Source organism: Octopus bimaculoides, chromosome 21 (genome assembly GCF_001194135.2).
Source record: "Octopus bimaculoides isolate UCB-OBI-ISO-001 chromosome 21, ASM119413v2, whole genome shotgun sequence".
Classification (NCBI taxonomy): Eukaryota; Metazoa; Mollusca; class Cephalopoda; order Octopoda; family Octopodidae; genus Octopus; species Octopus bimaculoides.
In genome coordinates, this window is record NC_069001.1 from 33175129 (window position 1) to 33197651 (window position 22523).

General features: G+C 36.6%; 1 protein-coding gene across 1 annotated transcript in view; it reads right to left on the bottom strand.

Moving 5' to 3' along the window:
- Positions 1–22523, bottom strand: part of LOC106868096 (phospholipase D1) — a 146838-nt gene that overhangs the window by 32338 nt on the left and 91977 nt on the right. Inside the window, exons 3-9 of the mRNA XM_014913212.2 lie at positions 18573–18701; positions 13843–13948; positions 8331–8396; positions 4957–5108; positions 3571–3723; positions 1970–2119; positions 219–302 (exon numbers count right to left, since the gene is read on the bottom strand). Of these exons, the coding sequence (XP_014768698.1) occupies positions 219–302; positions 1970–2119; positions 3571–3723; positions 4957–5108; positions 8331–8396; positions 13843–13948; positions 18573–18701 (840 nt within the window). The remainder of the gene's footprint in view (positions 1–218; positions 303–1969; positions 2120–3570; positions 3724–4956; positions 5109–8330; positions 8397–13842; positions 13949–18572; positions 18702–22523) is intronic.

Here is a 22523-nt window from a genome sequence, read left to right on the forward strand (position 1 = left end):
AGAGAGAAAGAGAGAGAGAGAGAGAGAAACACACACACACACATATATATATACACACACACAGAGTGAATGAAAGAAAAGAAAAAAACAGAGAGAGAGAGGAATGGAGGGAGAGGAAGAATAAGAGAGAAATAGATTGAATGAGAGAGAGAAAGAGAGAACAAAGAGTAGAGAATAAGACACATAGAATATCTTTGTAATAAGACTAATACACCTACCACCAATCAGTGATAAATATCTCCTCAGTTGCTGCCTCTAAAACATCTGCCACAGACTCAAAATAAAGATCTCCATCAACAAACCTAGAAGAAAAGAAGAACAGCAGCATTTTGGTATTTCATTTTAGCATTTAATGGTTTCTGCTGACTTTAATATATTGTTGATGGTGATGATGATGATGGTGATGGTGATAATATTGTTTAGTATTTTGCCAGTGAAGCCAAAACCATATTCATTCCACATCCCTGCACTGATTTCAAACTCCTCTCATGTCTTGCCATTTATCTGCATTCTTTTGTGAAGTTCAGCATCCTGAAATAAGCTTTTGCCATTTTTACCCAAGTCTTGCTTCGTTTTCTGAACCACAGACACACACGTATGCGTGTGCATGTATACACATACCTCACACACTCACAAGTATACACACACACACACACACACGAGGTAGTTTTGGTGAGGCATTGTGTGGAATAATTTTAAAGAGATTCGTTGTGTAAGGCTGGAACAAAGTAAACTACAAAAGGAGAAAAAAAAAACACAAAGCAAATTTGCAGTTTTACTTTGTATTTCTATATTTCAGGCTTATGACCCCTTCTTCAGGACAATACAATGTAAAACTGCAAATTTGTTTTGCTTTCTTTTCCCTTTGTACCTTCTTGCATTGTTCCAGCCTTACACAACAAATCTCTTTAAAATACATATATATATATATATATATATATATATACATATATATATATATATATATATTGGCTTAGCAGGAATTGACTTCAAATGAGTAAAGGGCCCCTGCTAAGCACAAACCATAGTAGGTAAAACACATGCAGAAGAACAATGTCTTCAAGTAAGCCAGTCTGAGAAGAACATGTAAGCCTAAGCTATAATAATACAACAGTATTACAAAAGACTTAGAATGCTTTTAGTAAATTAGAAGAGGTACACCAAGGGAAGGTGAAAGAGGCTAAATCAGCTTGATATATATATATATATATATATAAAGTTTTATAAGGAAAGGAAAAATACAAGTGTAGACGTTACTTTATTCCAGGTTGGTACATATATCCAATAAAAACACTACAAGTTGTTCATTACCATCATCGTTTAACGTCCGTTTTCCATGCTGGCATGGGTTGGACGGTTTGAATGGGGGTCAGGGAAGCCAGGAGGTTGCACCAGGCTCCAATCTGATCTGGCAGTGTTTCTACAGCTGGATGCCCTTCCTAATGCCAACCACTGGCATCGACTATGTTTGAATGGTGCTTGTATGCACCACCGGCACGGGAGCCAAAAGGGGTTGGCATTGACCACATTTAGATGGTGTTTTACGTGCCACTGGCATGGGAGCCAGAGGGAGCTGGAGGAGTGGGGGCAGTCAATTAGATCGACCCCAGTACACAACTGGTACTTAATTCATTGACCCCTAAAGGATGAAAGGCAAAGTCGACCTCGGCGGAATTTGAACTCAGAACTTAGTGATGTGCGAAATACCGCTAAGCATTTCTTTTAGCATTCTAATGATTCTGCCAGCTCATCACCTTTACTGATACCAGGAATCAAACTCACAACCTTATAATCATGAGCTGAAAACCCCAGCCACTGGGCCATGCACCCCTCGCACCAGTGTTTACACAATGCAAGAAGGTTATTTCTGATATTTACAGTGTTTCTTTCTTTTCCTGTGTAAAACTCACAGAACAAATAACAAAGTAATATTTGGTGTAATTTAGATGAAAGTAGTTTTATTACTTACCAGGTTCCATGGGAATCAGTTCGAATTGGAGCAAAAGAATTAAACCGTTTCTCTTCAGTGTATTCTTTACCAGTTCCTTCAGCAATCATTTTAATCTGATCAGACCATTCCACCTGTTTTCGATGTGTCCAGCAACTAAACAGCAGTTCTCTGATTATCAAAGAACAAAACAGTTTCTTCACAAAGACGTTTCTTATGTATTTTTCATTACAAGAAGAATTTAATGAATTAAACCTGATTCTCTCATTACCATTTTGCTAATTACTATTGATTTGCAGCAGATCTTCCAGTTAAAAAAAAGGAAACCAAGTTTTCATTCATTTTCTTGATTACTGATACCATATATGGCTGCGAGCTAGCAGAGTTGTTTACATGCCAGGCAAAATACTTGGCAGCACATCGTCTGTCTACATTCTGAGTTCAAATTCCACTGAGGTTGATGTTGTCTTTCATGTTTTTCGGGGTCAATAAAATAGTACCAGTTGAACACTGGGGTGAATGTAATCTCCCTCCCCTGAAATTACTGGCCTTGTGCCAAAATTTGGTTAATTTCTCCCACAAATGCTCACAGAAGTCAGCCAGTCTCTCTTTCTCTCTTGTTTTGTTCAAACCCTTGGTGACAAGAAGTAAAAAGATGAAAGGCAAGGTCAACCCTGGCGGAATTTGAACTCAGAATAGAATGTTGCCCAGCATGCTAATGATTCTGCCAGCTTACCGCCTTTATAATAATAATAATAATAATAATAATAATAATAATAATAATAATAATAATAATAATAATAATAATAATCCTTTCTACTACAGGAAAAAGGCCTGAAATTTTGAGGAAGGAGGCAAGTCAATTACATCGACCCCAGTACTCAACTGGTACTTTTTTCACCGACTCTGATAGGATGAAAGGCAAAGTTGACCTTGGCAGAATTTGAACTCAAAATGTGAAGACAAATGCAATAATAATAATAATAATAATAATAATATAAATAAAATGTCAAGTTGTGGTGCATGACTTTTGTGTACTGTAGAAGTATAAGCAATTTATTGCACTTCAATTTTAACAACAAAATTTTATACGGACCCACAAAGGTCATGTGGACCCTGGTTGAGAACTACTGGTTTAGACCAAGTCTTCAGTTTGAGGATAACTCAACATAGTGATGTGCTGCTTTCTACTGCAGCTCTTCTTAACCCTTTTGATACCAACCTGCCTGAAGCTGCCCTAATTCTATGAAACACACTTCATCCTTAAAGTGATCTAAACTAAAACCTTTCATAAAATATGTAAATTTATGATGCAAATACCAGTTTAATAATGACAAAATTGCTTTACGAAAGTCTTCATGATTTTCAAAATTAATTGAAACAAAAGTGGTGTATTTCAATAGAAATATGGTAACAAAAGGATGAAACTGGAGTTTCTTTCTCTGTTTCCCTCACCAATCTCCAAGAGGCAGTAGAAAGGTCACCAGCACTGTCTTTGCTTCTCTCACTAATATCGTACCAGAATGAAGCAAATTATCTAGCTCTGTTTACAAAATGATACAACAGTGTTGATGGCACGTTGAGTTTAATATAGAATTTTAAGGATGGGAAATGATACAAACCGGCAAGAATTTTTTATCAGAATTCCATGAGGTACACCAGTTTCAAAATAACCAGATTTTATATCAAAATCTGAATCGAGTAAAATTACATCTCGGACAGCACCATCGTGTGGACGGAGGAAGGTAAGAAATGTGTCTTTTATGATGAACCATCTGTGGCAATAGAAACATTATAAACATATGACATATATGTGTGTGGGTGTGTGTGTGTGTGTATGAGAGAAATAGAGAGAGAGAGAATATAAACACACACACATATATATATATATATATATATATATATATAGAATATAAACATAAACATAAATATAACCATTTGTTAGAATATAAGTGAATATAAACAATGTCTTTAATGATGAGCCATCTGTTAGGATCATCTACATTTAATGTATGTTTTCCTTGCTGGCATGGGTTGGATGGTTTGATAGGGTCTGACAAGCTGCAGAGCTGCTTCAGGTCCCAATAAAAGCTTTAGCATGGTTTCTACAGCTGGATGTCTTTTTTAATGCCAACCACTTAACAGAATACAAGAATACATGAAACATCTTTGTAAGGTTACACACACACACACACACACGTAGACAGAAGAGGGAGACAGTCACACACAACACAGAGACAGCTGCAAATGAAAAGGACACGCATGTCTGTGCTATGTTACATAATATTCTTTCTACACTGATTTGGAAATCTCGCCCCCCCCTCCTCCCAGTTAATTTATTCCTGTTATCAACTAATATTGGGGCTGAATTAGCAGAATGCCTGCGGTATTTAGTTACACTTTTTACATTCTGAATTCAATTGTGTCTTTCATTCTTCTTGAGTGGGGGATTGATAAAATAAAGCATCAGTCAACTATTGGGATAAAATATGTAGAAGGGATTATAATAAAAAGGGGTGTTTTTTTTTTTTAAATTTCTTTTAGAAATACACAGTCCCTCTCAGAAGAGAAGGGCAGTGTACATGATCCTTCACAGGTTCCCTGAGACTAGAGGGGAGAGAGAGAGAATTGAAGGGATGAGGGAAGGAAAGAGGGAGTAGGAAAGAAGGAGGGTGGGAGGAAGGAGAGTATCCCTGAACCAGTGAATGACTTGAATGCTTGCAACAGAACAGAATCTGCTAAAGGTACTCAAGTTGCCAGGTGGTGATGTTAAACTGAGTGAGGGATTAAGTCAACCTTCCCAGTTGGCTATGGCAGGATTGGAACTCAGAATGCAAAGAGAACAAATACCAAAAGGCATTTATGACAGATCCCAAGTTTGATTGATCAGATCTCTCTTGAGATCAAACAACAATCAACAGCATTTTACTTTTACTTGTTTCAGCCAGAGGCTGTGGCCATGCTGGGACATCACCATTACACTTATAACAACAACAACCCCTTCTTACCTTTTATGCCAAGTTCTGCTAACTTGGAACATGTTCTTACAATTCAGACAACTCGTAGACCGACCTCCAGGAGATTTCATTACCATACCCTCTTTCCTTTTACAACCAAGTTCTTTAATAAAAGACAGGCGGCTGATTTCTAAGAATTTTAGCTAGGGAATATATAAAAAAAGAAATAAGAAAAAAACAAATACAATGAGAAACAATGCTAATCTTTTATATTTTCATCAGGTAAATTTATAAAACACAAAGAATGTTTGGTGTGTAATATGAGAAGATATCCGTAAGTGTTTGGGCAAAACACCTCTACAGGTTTTTCTTTATTTTATTTCAGATTTATATTTCAAGAATAATTTTAGCATTGCATGTCTCTAGTTCACATTAATCTTATCAGAATTGTAATACAACACTGTATATATTTATTGCATTCAGCAGTAGCTGCACAAGGTTTTATAAACATTGTATGGGTGTGTGTTTATATGAGTGGAAGTGCAATGTTATTGTATGGGTTTATTCACACTAATACATGTAAAGGTATATGGCTCAGTGGTTAGAGCTTCGAGCTTATGATCATGAGGTCAAGTTCTTGAGCATGTTGCTCCAGTTCACTCAGCTGTAGAAATGAGTTGCAATGTCACTAGTGCCAAGCTGTATCAGCCATTGCCTTTCCCTTGGACAACATCGATGGCACGGAGAGAGAAGGTTGGTATACATGGGCGACTGCTGGTCTACCATAAACACCCTTGGCTGGACTTGTGCCTTGGAGGGGAACTTTCTAGGTGCAATCCAATGGTCATTCATGACCGAAGGGGGTCTTTACTCCTTTTCACATGTTTATTCACACTAATATATATGCTTATTATCACTAATATATGTGTTTAGTAATATATTCATAATAATATATGTGCTTATTAACACTAGTACATGATATAGTATAGAACAGGGCAATGCCATTAGTAGGAGTGGTTAGGGAGGCAAAGGAGGAGGATGAACTATTCTTTTCTACTCTAGGCATAAGGACCCAAAATTTTTAGGGAGGGGCCAATTGATTAGATTGACCCCAGTACGCAACTGGTACTTAATTTATCAACCCTGAAAGACGAAAGGCAAAGTTGACCTCAGCAGAATTTGAACTCACAACGTAAAGATAGACGAAATAGTGGTAAGCACTTCACCCGGAGTGCTAACATTTCTGCCAGCTGGCTGCTGGAGGATCAACTATTGTAACTGAATAAGTCGGGGGAAGTTAAGTTAAGAGAAATTAAAAGTATGTGATGAGAAGCATTCGTAAACCAAGGTTCCAATATATTTAGCAAGACGGAAGGGTCCTCCCTACCCTCCATTGTTCCCATTCATTTACTCATTCCTTTATAAAGTATATTGGAGATGTTGCCATGGCCTTTGGAAAACTAAAGAGTCCTTGCTGCTTTACATTGTGTCCATTCATTTAAGGTAAACCTGATCAAGAGTGAGAATAGACAAGAGATTGATGACCAAGGAGGTGAAAGAAGAGAAAGTGTGGGGGAGATGAAGGTTAACAGAATGCTGGGAGTGAGAGAATGGTAGGAAAGGGGAGTAATGGAAGAGAGACAATGATGGCTACAGTCTGGTTGTTGGTAAGTAACTTAAACAGAAAAGCAGGAAGAATGGTGTAATAGGAAAGCAACAAAGACACATCACCAAACAGTACAAGTCTTGACACCACTGATTCGGTTATTTCTGTTATTGTGGTTTACCTCAATGTTTAGTTCTCATTGGTTTTATCAGTAATGTTATTCTAACATTGCAGCTTTGTTTGTGTCTCGCTAATCTTGATTGGTGAAGCTGCCACTTCAAAAACTGAAGAGCTGAATAAACCCAACATTTTGAAACTTCATCAATATCATCTACTACTACTACTACTACTATTACTACTACTACTACTACACCACTGCCATCACTGCACCACCACCATGACTATTTTCATCATCACCACTATTATCATCAACATCATCATTACCATCTTCACCACTATCACCACCACCACCATCATCTTCACCACCTTCACCACCACCACCTTCACCACCACCACCATCATCATCATCTACAATAGCAACAAGCAACTAGAGATGGTGTCAATTACAGTACCCTGTGGTCCTTTCTTTCCATCAATCTGTTCCAGTCAACATTAATCTTAATCATGTGAAATCAATTCGTCAACAAAGTGTCTTAATATAAATAGAAGCCATAGAATCTTTCTCTGTGCAATATATGCACAAACACAACTCGGGTATATGTATAATGGGAAAAGAAAAAGGGGTGGAAGAGGAGGGAGTGGAAGAGGAGGGAGTGGAAGAGGAGGGAGTGGAAGAGGAGGCGGTGGAAAAATAGGAGTAGAAGAGGAGGGGGTGGAAGAATAGGAGAAGAGGGGTGGAAGAGGAGTGTGGGTTGAAGAGGAGGCTGAGGCCAGGGATAAGAAATCAGTCTTATTGGACAGGGTGGGGGGGGTGATGATTCTATGTTGAACACTAGAGGAAACTCATTAGTGGTGGCCACCGCAGGAAATGCTGGAGATTTAGGACTGTATGGGATGAATTATAGGAGAGGAGGAACGGAATGAAAGTGAAGAAGAGAGAAAATGGAAGGAAGAAAGGATGGCAAAGAACGAGAGATGGAAAAGAACAAGGGATACGAAGAAAAGAAGTTGAAGAAGAAAAATGGAAGATGAAAATAAAGGTGAAGAAGGGGCAGGCATGGCTGTGTGGTTAAGAAGCTTGCTTTGCAACCACAAGGTTCTGGGTTCAGTCCCACTGTGCAGCACGTTAAGCAAGTGTGTGTCTTCTACTACAGCTCCAGGTCAAATAATGCTTTGTGAGTAAATTTGGTAGAATAAAACTGTGAGGAATCCTGTCATATATATATATATATATATATATATATACATACACACACATATATAAGAAATGATGTGTTTACATCCCTGTAACTTAGCAGTTAAGCAAAAGAAAACTGATAGATTAAGTACCAGGCTTTAGGAAAAAATAATAAGTACTGAGGTTGATTTGTTTGACAAAAATTCTTCAAGGTGTGTGCCCCAGCATGGCCACAGTCTAATGATTGAAACAAGTAAAAAAATTTTTTTAAAGTATAGATAAAAGCTGAAAAGGAAATTAAAGAAAAAAATGAAGGAATTTGAAGGAAAAAGATGGAAGGAAAGAATGAAGAATAGAGAAGAGAAAGGAAAGAAATGAAGAAAGAAGAAGATGACAAGAAGTGAAAGAAAAATGAAGAAGAAAGAAATTTGAAAGGAAGAAATAAAGATGAAGGCAAATATATATCTCAATACAGACTTCAAACAATATCATAAAAGAGTGATGAAAAGCTACTTTCCATACCATTTCTATATGATTTCTGTACATTCGGCATTTTAGAGCACATTGAAGATATTCTTCCAGTTGTTTCTATCAAAATTAAAAGAAAATCAATCAGCTTTAGTGATAAATGTCTATTTGAAGAAACATGGAAATTTTCATCAACAGATATTATTGAAAACAAGTTCCACCGACACCCGTGCACACACTTAAACAGACACATACGCAAGCGAGTGTGTGTATGCATGAATTATTTAATAGAAATAGAGAAACTCTGTTATGTCACTCGGTCATCAGCTCCCTAAAAAAAAAAAAAACAGTCTTACATTAAGAAGAACCTTTTCAGCTAGTTGCAATCCTTACTCCCCAACTATGTTCTGCCACAAATCCTCCCCTGCACATTTGGGAAGCTTTCAGCCTCTTTTTCTTTTTTATGAATTTAACCCTTTTAGTGTTCAGATTATTCTGTCCTTACTTATTCACATTATTTTGAATTAACCATGCATTATCTCATTGTTTGAGATTTCAATGATGTGTTTGTATGTTTCCAGAATGAAGTTGCAGGGTAAGTGTGAGAGGCCAGATCTAGCCACTTTGAATATAAAACAGAATATTTTGGCTGGACATCACCAGATATTACTGGTTTAACTGCTAAAGGTTTAAGTAGAAAAGTAAATTGATAAAGTAGTACGTTTGTAGACCTTTCCCTAAAATGAATCTTTTGTATTTAGGAAATGTACTTGCATAGCAAGCGACCTGATCTGAGATTGTGTGCTGGAATGAAAACAATTGCAGTGTGGAAGCTGTTTATAAGCCATTTAAGAAACACACAAAAACCGTTAGATTCGCTTCAACAGGTTGCGGTCTCAAAGCTACGAAAATATTTTGGCAAATTAAATTTAAATGTTGAAGTGAATCTAATCACATTATTCCCATAATGCATTATAAGACAAATAAACAAATAAGCTGCTTTCCTTGAAATAATGAATAAATAAAATGTACACCACCCCCAATGCTACCTCCTCCACGAGCCAGTGAAGTCACATTGAACTTCATTACTGAAAGTGTTCTTTTTCTTTTAAGACACTTGTGTAAAGTGAGCGCGTGCGAACGCATGTGTGTGTGTAGTTATAAATGAATGTAACTGTTTGTCATTTCCAATATCCTGTGGAATCATTGTCTGGTTGTGGGGAAATATTATGTTGCTTGGAAACAGGTGAGGGTTGGTGACAGGAAGGGCATCTGGCCATAGAAAATCTACCACAATGAATTCTGTCAGACCAATACAAGCACGAAAATTAGACATTTAAAAAAAAGATGACAATGATGATGATCAAACACACACATATACACATACATACAAACACACATGCACAATGTATCAATATTGTTTAAATCTATTAACTTTCACTCACAAGGCATTGGTCAACTGGTCAATGGTCAACTTGGGGCAAAGGTAGAAAACACTGACAGATAAAAACCACACAGTTTCATTAAACACAAACCCATATAATTTTGAAACTATATTCTTAACCACACAGCCATACTTGCACTTATTAGGCCTGAAAAATTAGTTTTTAATTAAATAATTACTGACAGTTTACAGCAGGCCTTTATTATGGAAGATCATGGAATGGTGGAAGATTAAGGAAAAAAAAAAAGAAGAAAGCATTATCAAATTAAAATATAAAAAATAAGCTCTCGATTAACCAGTTTGTTAAAATGTCTAACTTCTACTACCATTCACAGAAATTGATTAATTATACAAATTTGATATTTTATTTTTCAAATCTCTCAAAAGGAACTGCAAGAGAATCACAACTAGATAAATCAATAAATTATTAGACAGTCAACTAAAGGCCTGGTTATTTATAACCTGTTACTGGAATTGGTCATGTCTTCAAGACCTAGACACCTAACACCTTCAGCTTTCAGCTCAGATATAGATAAGTTCTAGGAAGGGATGCAGGCGTGGCTGTGTAGTAAGAACTTTGCTTCTCAACCACATGGTTCCAGGTTCAGTTCTACTGCATGAATCCTGGGACAAGAGTCTTCTACTATAGCCTCAGACAGTCCAAAGCCTTGTGAGTGGATTTGATAGACCTGTTAGATTCTATCAAACCATTCAACCCATGTCAGTATGAAACATGGACATGAAGTGATAGAATTTTAAATAGTTTGGTTAATCAGGGTAATTTAATTTAAAGTTGTGATGTGATGTTAAATTATGCTCTGTGGTAAGTAGTTACATCTGGAAACTGAAAGACAAAAACATTAATTATAGATCAGAAGGGCATATCCTAGTCAAAACGTCTTCATATAACCTTAATAATAGTCGCTGTAATTTAAGCATAAATGAGAAATTCTTCATTTTAATGGCCAAATCAGAATTACTTAATAAATGAGACAAGAAAAATACAACATGTTTGCATAAAGATAAATTCTTATTCTCTAAATACCACAAATGCCTACATTACAGGTTACTAGCTGACTGGCCTAACATCTTATTAGCTCCCCTAACCATTCCATTTACCACAGAGTATAATTTAACATCACATCACAATTTTAAATTAAATTACCCTGATTAACCAAACTATTTAAAATTCTACATTGTACACCAGGACATATAATCCTCTATAATATATTCACTTTAAAGCTAGATTGCCGACTCACATAACACGTTATATTTTTATTGATTTTTATTTATTTACTCTTTACCATTTTTATTATTCTTTTACATAGCCCATATTTATATACATTAGTTTTTAACAAGGGCATTACTAGTAATCAGAGGGACTAACCTAACGGTCACTAACAGTGTTATATATGACAATTACCAACACCGGATATCTCCACCATGTATAACTCCTTCGACTAACACTGTATATTATGTATATGCATTTTCACATATACATATATATATATATACATATACACTTATACATACATATAAATATATTATTTTGGGTGGGGATTTGTGTTATAAACACATAAAAGTGCTCAATATACTCTTGTGTTACAAATATGTATTTGTTTTCGTTCCAAATATTTGGTAATAGGTGGGAGCAATGAAAGTATGATGGAAGTGGTGTTGGTGGAGGGGGTGTCATTTAGATTGACTTTACCCAACCATTAACTACAACAAGGTTTATATTTCAGGATCATATTTATACAAACAGAACCTCATAATTTTGGTTTTGCCTAATTTATTATAGATTCTATTTCTAAACTTCTCATTTTTACATCCAGTAACATTTGTTTTGAAAGTTAGCAGGAATTGGAGCAGAAAACAGAAATATTTTTTTTGTCTTTACTTTAATTATTTCAGCTTTCTGTCCCATCTTTTACCCTTTCCTGAGAAGCTGTATGCACCTGAGCAGTGTATACAATGATCATTATTATTATTATTATTATTATTATTATTATCCTTGAAAATATCTAAAAGGAAACTCATGCTGGATAGAGGAGTATAAGAAAAATCACCAGCATCGTTTTAATGTCCACTTTTCCATGCTTGCATGGGTCAGACAGAATTCACTGAGGCAAATTTTCTACAGTCAGATGTCCTTCTTGTTGCTAACTCTCACCTGTTTCCAAACAAGGTAATATTTTCCCATGTCTAGACATGTTTCCATTTAAAACTAGAAATGAAGGACACAGCTTGCATGAAGGTGACAGTAACATATTTTGTCAAGACAAGGGGATATAAACACACACACACAAAGACAAACATGCATACATCATGTGTACCTATACACATACACACTCACATACTCAGCTATACATACATAAACTAACTGGCAATCTGTTGTCTATGCTGACGAGCATTCCAGTTCATCCGATCAACGGAACAGCCTGCTCATGAAATTAACAGGCAAGTGGTTGAGCACTCCACAGACAATACATATCCTATAGTTACCGGGGAGATTTAGCATGACACAGAATGTAACAAGGCTGACCTTTTGAATTACAAGTAGAAGTCACTTTTGCCAACTGAGTGGACAGAAGCAACATGAAATAAAGTTTTCTTGCTCAAGGACACTGCTGGGTATCAAACTTATGACCTTATGATTGTGAGTCAAATAACCTAACCACTAAGCTATGCACCTTCACAATACATACATACACAGTGGGTCTCTTTCAGTTTCCTTCTACCAAATCCACTCACAAGGCTTTGGCTGGGCTGATGATATAGTAGAGGACACCTGCCCAAGGTGCAATACAGTGGGACTGAATCCAAAACTATATGTTTGGAAAACAAGCTTGTTAACCACATAGCCATATCTACACCTAAACCACTGCACAGAATCAGCTTCTGTATGATGATTAAAATAATCTGCTGCATTTCTTTTTCTTTTCTTTTCTCTCGGAACATATTGAATTGGGCATTTCACTGAAATAGCATTCTGTGAAAGACAGCATTGAACTACAAAATGTTAAAAAGTACTGATGTGGAAGTTCAGCCTGAACATCTGCAGGTTGACAACTGCCAGAAATACAATGTTGGTAAGAAGAGAATTTTATAAGGTCAATGTTCTAGGCTGGAAGGAATTGGAATAATAGCCAGAGTGGAGAGGGGTTAGGATAGGAGACATTTTGGCACAATTGTTTTGGCACTGACTGTTTTGACATCAGCTGTTTTAATATTTCTCTCTCACTGTCTGGCTGTCTGTCTGTTTATGTGTGTGAGAATATTTCTCCTTATGTGTCTGAGGAGAGGGAGAGTGTTTATGTCAGCCGAGTTTAATTAATAAATTCGTAATATTTTCTCCTCTCACTCTCTCTTTCTAACTGTATGTGTATATTTCTATCACATGTGCATGCTTGTGAGAGAGAGAGAAAGAGAGAGAGAGAGAGAGAGAAAGAGAGAGAGAGAGGGGGGGGAGTTGAGAATTTGCCTCCAATGCCAAATCACCAGAGTCCAAATAGCCCACTTCAACATTCTGAAAAAAAAAGGCAAAAAGCCCCCCAAAATGGTAGATTATTTTTAATCATCAAAGTTAATTTTCTGTAGTGGTTTAGGCACAGGTATGGCTGTGTGGTTAAGTAGTTTGCTTCCCAGGCATGTGGTCTTGGGTTCAGTCCCACTGCACAGCTATGCCTAATTGTCTGATTCTAGTGAGGAGAGAAGAAACAGGTATCTCTGGTGCGCTTGGGTGTTAAATTGTTTACAATTAACTGGTTCTGAAAAATAGGAACTGTTGTAGTATTGATAGAAATAGGGTGACAAATACATACTAGAACACCTGCACAAATACACCATTATAATAATAATCCTTTCTACTATAGGCACAAGGTTTGAAATTTGAGGGAGGGAACTTGTTGATTACATCGACTCCATTGTTTCACTGGTAATTAATTCATCGACCCCAAAAGGATAAAAGGCAAAGTCGACCTGGGCAGAATTTGAACTCAAAATGTAGCAGCAGACAAAATACCATTAAGCATTTTGCCTGGTGTACTAATGATTCTGTCAGCTTACTGCCTTCATAATAATAATAATAATAATAATAATAATAATATAGTGAAAACTAACTGTTCGTAAAGGAATGTTTTCTTCTCGAATAAACTGGTCTGGAATTAAAGGAAATCTTGGTAGTGTGGATTTCTCACCACGGAAAGACTTCTTCTTCTCCCGGTGTCTACATAAAAAATAAAAATAGATATATATTAAATACATAGATAGGCAAAGAAAATATAAAAAGAGAAATAAATAAATAAAATTACATAAAGTTAAATGAAATTAATTATAGGAATACATTAATAAATAGAATAAAATGTATATAAAATATGTAGGAAACAAAATAAAAAATGTTATAAAATAAAAAAATAGACATCATAAATATTATTAATACTATAGTGTTAGAAATAACAGAATATCAACAGAGTTTTGTAATCTATAATAGTCTATGTGGTGGAGCTCCAGTATGGCCACAGATGAATGATTGAAGACAGTTAAAGATCATGTAAATACACAGACAACGAGGGTCCATGTATTTATGTGTAAACTGGCAGAATTGGTTGAGTGTCACACAAAATACCACGTAATATTTGGTTATACCCCTTTAGGTGGTGAGTTCAAACCCTACCAAAGTCAGCTTAGTCTTTCATACTTTAAAGGTTCATAAAACAGATACTGGGGTCTCAATATAATCACTGACACCCTGAAAGGTCCCACCTCTAACAATATCATGGTCCAATGACTGGGCCCAGTAAAAGAACAGAATAAACTTGTGTCCAGCAGAAACAAGGTATTTCACCTTCATTCAACGTTTGTCATGAGAAATAATCCTGAGGATCAAAATTATGAAGGAATTGACCACTAAGATTCTCAATGTAAAATGGTCTTTGACATTAGAAACATCAATTTGAGACACAATATTTACCTATCACCTATCCTGCTAGCATTAAGTGATTGTTCAATCATCATCATCATTTAATGTCCGTCTTCCATGCTGACATGGGTTGCACGGTTTGATAGGAGCTGGCAATCCAGGGAACTACATCAATATCCACTGTCTGTTTTGGCAGTTGGATACCACTTTACAGAATGGTAGTTGTGGTTGTAATGGTAAAATTGTTGGGGGTGGGGAAGGACTGTCCGTGCTACACCACAGTTTGACATATAGCCCCGTTAAGAAACTGCTTGAATTTATCAATAAATCTTCACCACCATCACTGCCATCGCCACCACCACCAATACCAGGCTCCCCATGAATAAAAAAAAAATTAGTAGTTACATAATTAAGATTAAAATGGTTAGTTTGCTTAAACAGCTGTCGCACGTTCGGTATTATGAATACAGATTTAGCTTTGCTCTAAAATATTGCTGGAGTTGAGACTGTTTACAGTGTGACAAGAGAAATTTATTCTTCTGCAGAATAAATTTATACGTTCCCCAGTGTTTTAATATAATTTTTCTCACAGCTGTTAACCAATAAAAAAAAAAAATAATAAAAAAATAAAAAACAACAGCAAAAAAAAATATCATCTCAGGCAAGCTGGAATTTTCAAAAAATTCTTGATTTATGCCAATATTGGTAATTTGCATTGGTATTTCAAATGTCACATCTGCCTTGGTAATTTTGCAGTCGGTCGTATTGAAGAAAGTTATATGATCAGACATTAAGAGGAAAAAAAATAAAAGCCTCCCCCAAAACCCCCCATCACTCCACCTGACCCCAAAACGATTCTTACAAATTACCTCTAATCTTTGGTTTGTTGGCAAACTTGCCCTACATCTGCCTCTTTAACTATCATTACTGCAATATATTCAACAATGACCTCTGCTCTACTCAACTTACTTTTGCTCTTTGCCATTCCAACATTTAAACTTTCTTGATCTACCCTTTAGTGTTGAAACTATAATAATAATAATTATCATTATTATTATGAGGTGGTGGTGAACTGGCAGAATCATTAGCATGCCAGGCGATATGCTTAATGGCATTTCATTTTCATCTGTTTTTATGTTCTGGGTTCAAATTCCACCAAGGTTGACTTTGCCTGTCATCCTCTCAGGGTCATTGAAATAAGTACCAGTTGAACACTGGGGTTGATGTAATTGACTAGGCCCTTACATCCCAAATTTTAGGCTTTGTGCCAATAGTAGAAAGGATTATTATTATCATTATTCAAGGTAGCGAGCTGGTAGAAACATTCACACGCTGGACGAAATGCTTAGTGGTATTTCGCCCATTGCTACATTCTAAGTTCAAATTCTGCCGAGGTCAATTTTGTCTTTCATCCTTTCGGGGGTCAATAAAATAAGCACCAGTTGAATACTGGGGTCGATGTAATTGACTCATCTCCATGTCCCCCAAGATACCCTTATGGCAAAAATTTGAAATAATAATAATCATAATAATAATAATTCTGCTTTAATAATAATTATTATTATTAAAGCAGAATCGTTAGCATGGGGGCCGAAATGCTTAGCGGTATTTCACCTGTTGCTATGTTCTGAGTTCAAATTCCACAGAGGTCAACTTTGCCTTTCATCCTTTTGGGGTCAATTAAATAAACACCAGTTGAACACTGGTGTTGATGTAATTGACTCATCCCACCTTTCACAATCTGCCCATGGGGCAAAAATTTGAAATAATCATTATTATCATTATTATTATTATTATATCAACAATTCAATGATCGTTCACATGAACAAAACAATGTAACTATTTCATTTAAGACATCTATTTGGTTATTTCATACACGGAAACACAGTGAAGGCCCATAGCTTATTGTAAGGGTATTTAGCACGTAGTCACGAGGTCATATCCTGGTGTTGCACTGTGTCCTTGAGCAAGACACTTCACTTCACTTTGCTCCTAGTTGACTTAGCTAGCAAATGTAAGTAGTACTTGTAGTTCTGTGGGTCAGCCTTGTCACATTCTGAGCCTCACTGAATCTCCTCGAGAACTATGTTAAGGATACACTGTCTGTGGAGTGCTCAGCCACTTGTGTGTTAATTTCATGAGCAAGCGGTTCCATTGATCAGGTCAATTAGAACCCTTATCATTGTAACTGACAGAGCATCAGTTTATTTAAGGAAATGTATAACAGCTATTAATTATTTGTGTAAGTTTTGCGCGGCTAAGGAAACTGAAGTAGCTATCATAACAAAAGAGAGAGAGAGAGAGAGAGAGAGAGAGAGAGAGAGAGAGAGAGAGAGAGAGAGAGAGAGAGAGAGAGAGAGAGAGAGAGAGAGAGAGAGAGAGAGAGCAAAATAGTGTTGACAGATTTGATGGTTTGATTAGATAAATAAACAAAGAGAAAATATAAACAAATAGGAGGAGAGATAAACTAAATACAGCAAGATATTGTATTTTGTTTCCCACTGCTCAATATCTGGATTGAATCTCATAAAAAATAGGTCAAATTTGAGTTTGTAATAACCAGAGTTAACCAACCAAACTCAAATGACCAAAATTGAGTAACCAAATTTGAGTGACCAAATGCAAATGATAAAACTTGAGTGTCCAAATCCAAATGACTGAACTTGAATGATCAAACTCAAAAGACTGAATTTTAGTCACCAAAGCAAAATGACCAAATCTAAGTGACCAAGGCCAAATAGCTAAACTTGAGTGACTAAAGCCAAATGATCAAACTTTAGTCACCAAACCCAAATGATGAGATTTGAGTGACTAAATTTGAGTGACTGAAGCCAAATGATCAACCTTGAGTAACCAAACTGTTGATCAAACTCCATCCACACTGTGCCCAGCCTTGTTCTTTCGACCTCAGGCCCGCTACTAACCACATATGCCCAGTCCTGCTGGAAATCTTTCACTGACCATGCTTTTCTTGCAACTGTCATCTTGTTGTTGTTGTTTGTCTTTTTATTTGTTTCAGTCATAAGATTGTGACCATGCTGGGGCACTGCCTTGAAAGATCTTTAGTCAAATGAATCGATCCCAGTAGTTCCGGTTTTTTTCTTTTAAGCGTAGTACTTATTCTATCAGTTTTTTTGTTTTTTGCTGAACTGCTAGGTTACAGGGATGTAAACATACCAACACTAATTTCCAGGTGGTGGTGGTGGGGGACAAACAAACACAAAGACATACACACACTCATACACAAATATATACATAGATACAATGGGCTTCAAGCAGTTTCAGTCTACCAAATCCACTCGCAAGTATTTGGTCAGCCCAAGACTATAGAAGAAGACATTTGCTCAAGATGCCACATAGTGGGACTGAACCCAGAGCCATGTGGCTGGGAAGCAAGCTTCTTACCACACAGCCATGCCTGTGCCTATGTTCAGGAAAAACATCAACCACATCAATCTCACTGGTGTCGGAAGATAAATGAAGACTTTGGACATTAAGCAATGTTAAATGAAGACCATGGCTACAACAGTTCCTTCTCTCAACCAGACCATTAATAAACACAATTTTTTATGAAGAGTAACCACACATAACTGATTAAACACCTTTATAAATGCATGGCATTCTACCAAAATTTAAACTCATTATTAAAGCTTGATTAAGTTGAAATGCAAAAACATGTTTATTTTTATTACTACCTGTTTCTTTTGTAACTATCTTCGTATTTATATATTAAAACATAACTAATACATTACGATGTTTAACTTCAATATGTCTACTGGTGTATTAACAGTTGGGTTTATAATGATCTACAGTAGAGCCTGTTTCACCAGTTATGATATGTCAGTATTTGTCAGTTATTGGAGTCAGGCAACAAAAGATTTTAAAAAATGAGGACAAAAAGAACAGTTTTATGATAAAACAAAACACTCACTGCTTTGTTGGAACCGGAAGCCGAAGTCCAGCCAAGAACAACATGAGTTGTTCATGAAGACTGCGGAAATGTTTATAGCGTCGATAAATTGTCCAGTGGTGATTTTCATGTACCAAATCAACTTTATATCTAACAAAAAAAGAAAAATATAAAAGAAATATATAAAAATATGTTTAAAAAGTACTTGTTAAAAAAATGCTAAATTTTCTGAAAAAGAAATAATAACCTTTACCAATGATGATTTCTGAGATGGATATTAAAGATTTTATTATATAAAGCCTGTAATTCCTTCTATTATAGGCACAAGGTTAGCACTTTTAGGGGAAGGAGTAGGTCAATTACATTGATCCGAGCACTCAACTGATACTTATTTTACTGACCCTGAAGGGACAAAAGGCAAAGTTGACCATTCCGAACTCAGGATATAAAGCTGGAAGAAATACTGCTAAGCATTTTGTTGGCAGGCTAACAATTCTGCCAGCTTGCTATGAAGATGATGATGATGATGATGATGATGATGATGATAATCCTTTCAACTATATGCACTAGGCCTGAAATTTTGAGAGAGGGGCTAGTCAATTACAGTGACCCCAAAAAGATGAAAAGCAAAGTTGACCATGGTAGAATGCCACTAAGCATTTTGTCTGGCATGCTAATGATTCTACCAGCTTACCATAATAATAATAATAATAATAATAATAATAATAATAATAATAATAATAATATTAATAATAATCCTTCCTACTATAGGGGCAAGGCTGGAAATTTGGAGGAAGACACTGAACCTGGAGCCATGTTGTTTGGAAGCAAATTTCTTACCATTAGCACTCCAGGCAAAATGCTTAGTGACATTTCGTACATACATATATATACACATCTAGGGATATATAGATATATATATAGAGAGAGAAACAAAAACTGAAACTATCCAGGAGATGAACACTTATGCATAAATTTACATGGAGTACAAAAAGTACAAAAAACTAAGGGGAGAGTGCATGTATTTTAAGTTCAACAGCTGTTTCTGAAAGCCCAGAATTATGTAATAGTTGTAACGGTCACACACACACATGAGCGCAACAAGTTTCCTCATAGTTTCTGTCTGCCAAATCTAACTCCAAAGGCAGAAGATATGTGCTCACTGCATCTCATACAGAAAGATCACAATTAAAACCATGTAGCTGGAAATCAAACTTCTTAATCATGTAGCCATGCAACCATGTTATTACAATGATGTGGCAGAACCATTAGAGTACTGGGGGTAAAAAATGCTTTGAAGTATTTGTTCTTTACATTCAGAGTTCAAATCCTAAACAGGATACAGTTGGAATACTTTGATCAGAAGTTAGGGGTACTGGGTCAAGAATGACCTGGGGCTAAAAAGCAAAATCAATCTAACAACAACAACAACACCAATTAAGAGAACATTACTAAGTCAATGAGATTTTCAGTAATTCAATAGGTTTCACAAGTTTAGACATGTCTATCTTATCTTAGCTTGTCAACAAGTGACATCAACTTAATACTCAAGTTCACTAATCACCAATCAATTAGACAGTTCTCCCCCTAATGCACACAATATGATTGAACCAAAACCCTGCATGACAGCAGGGCTTTTGTTTTATTGTATTTTACTCATTTTTCTCTTGACAACCAACTGGTCAGAGCTATTGAGACTCAACCTTTTGGGATTAAGATTATTCTGTGAAATAACATTTGTCTGTTTCAGTCATTAGACTGTGGCCATGCTGGGGCACCACCTTGAAGAACTTCTTTGTCAAATGAATCAATCCCTGGTATTTATGTTTTTTTAAAACCTGGTACTTATTCTATCAGTCTTTTTTTGTCAAACCACTAAGTTACAAGGATGTAAACAAACCAACACCAACTGCCAGGCAGTGGTGACACATACACACCACACATGTGTATATGATGGGCTTTTTTCAGTTTCCGTCTTCCAAATCCACTCACAAGGCTTTGGTTGGCCCAAAGCTATAGTAGAAGACCCTATTTGCTCAAGGTGGGACTGAGCCCCAGAACCATGTGGTTGTGAAGCAAGCTTCTTACCACACAACCTCATCTGTGCCTATAATGCTTCTTTATTCACATTTCGAATTAATCATGCATCATCTCATAGCTTTGAGATTTCAATGATGTGATTGTTTACTTTTAGAATGACATTGTCGGGTAGGTGTGCAAAGCCAGATCTGGCTAGTTTGAACACAAGACAGGTAGAACATTTGGGCCAGACGTGGCCAGTTTAAATGCTAAAAGATTAAACATCTTTTTCCTTAGAATATATTGCAGCAATGGATGCAGTATATGAACCATTAACCATTATTCTGCAGATGCCTTGTCATCAGTTGATCAACTGGGTCCACTGACACGACTCCCTACAGATGAACAGCAATATCAGTTAAGGTGGAAGGTCAGATAAGGCATCCATTTCACCACCACCACAACTACCACCAACGTCACCACTACCATTGTCATCATCACAATCATCACCACCATTATTACCATCACCATCATCACAACTACCATCATCGTCACCACCAAAACCATCACTGTTATCACCACAACCATCACTGCCACCACCACCACCGTCACTACCTCCATCACCACCACCCCTTCAACACTACTGTCACCACCATCATCACCACTACAACCATCACTGTTATCACTACAACTATCACAGCCACCATTACCGCCACCACCATCACCACCTTCACCGTTTGATATCTGGTTTCTATCCTGGTATGAGTTGGATGGTTTGATAAGACGGAACACAACTATAAAATCTTCCAGTAAACAAACTGCTGCATTGAGTGCATCAAACAGGAAGACAAGAAATTGGTGGATAAAGTTTGACAAGTTCAATGGCCACAAGTGAGCAATTTAACACTTTATTATATGTATGCCTGTCATGTGAGATTGGGAGAGATGGAGAAAGTGTTGTCATCAATAGTTTAGCAGCAGGGATAGCCACAAAATGAAGAATGGAATGGAAGGAATTGAAGGGGTGGTGGTGTAGGGGAGGGGGATGGAAGAGGAGAAAAGACTGGTGAGAGTGCTGGTGTGAGATGAACAATAGAGGAGGCAGTAAAGAATGGGGGAGGGAGGGGTAAAGAGATCCAAAGCCAAGGTCAAGTGAAGAGGAGAGAAAAGGCAATGTCCTTAAAATGGAGTCAATGGACAAAACTAAAAACAAAACTAACCTAATAAGAAAATTTTTAAAGCTTGATAGCATTTAGCTCCAAGTCTGCCAGCCATGACCAACCTGGCTTTAGTATAACACAGACTATAATGCCCAATGTCTCCTTTATTTAATACAATACAGTCAGATTTAAGGGGAATTTGGTTTCTTTTTCTAGTCGATTCATTGACCACATAGAAGATCATTTGTTAGCTCATACCTGACTGGTTACTCATGTTACAGTCTACTCCACAGGTGTAGTTGTGTGTTAAGAAGCTTGCTTCCCAACCACAGGTTCCAGATTCAGTCCTACTGTGTGGCACCGTGGGCAAATGTCTTCTGCTATAGCCTCAGGCTGACCAAAGCCTTGTGAGTGGATTTGAAAGATGAAAACTGAAAGAAACCCACTGTGTGTATGTGTGTGTACATATGTGTGTGCGTGAGTATATATGTATGTATATATGTGTGTGTGTATATGTATGTATGTATGTATGTATGTATGTATATATATATGTGTGTGTGTGCCTTTGGGTCTGTGTTTGTTCTCCCCATCACCGCTTGACAACTAGTGCTAGGGGTGTTTAAATCCCCGAAACTTAGCGATTCAGAAAAACTGATCAGTAGATTAAGTACTAGGCTTAAAAAATAAGTCCCGGGGTCGATTCGTTCAATGAAAATCCTTCAGGTTAATGCTCCAGCATGGCTACAGTGAAATGATTAGAACAAGTAAAAGAGTAAAAGAAAAAAAATCTATA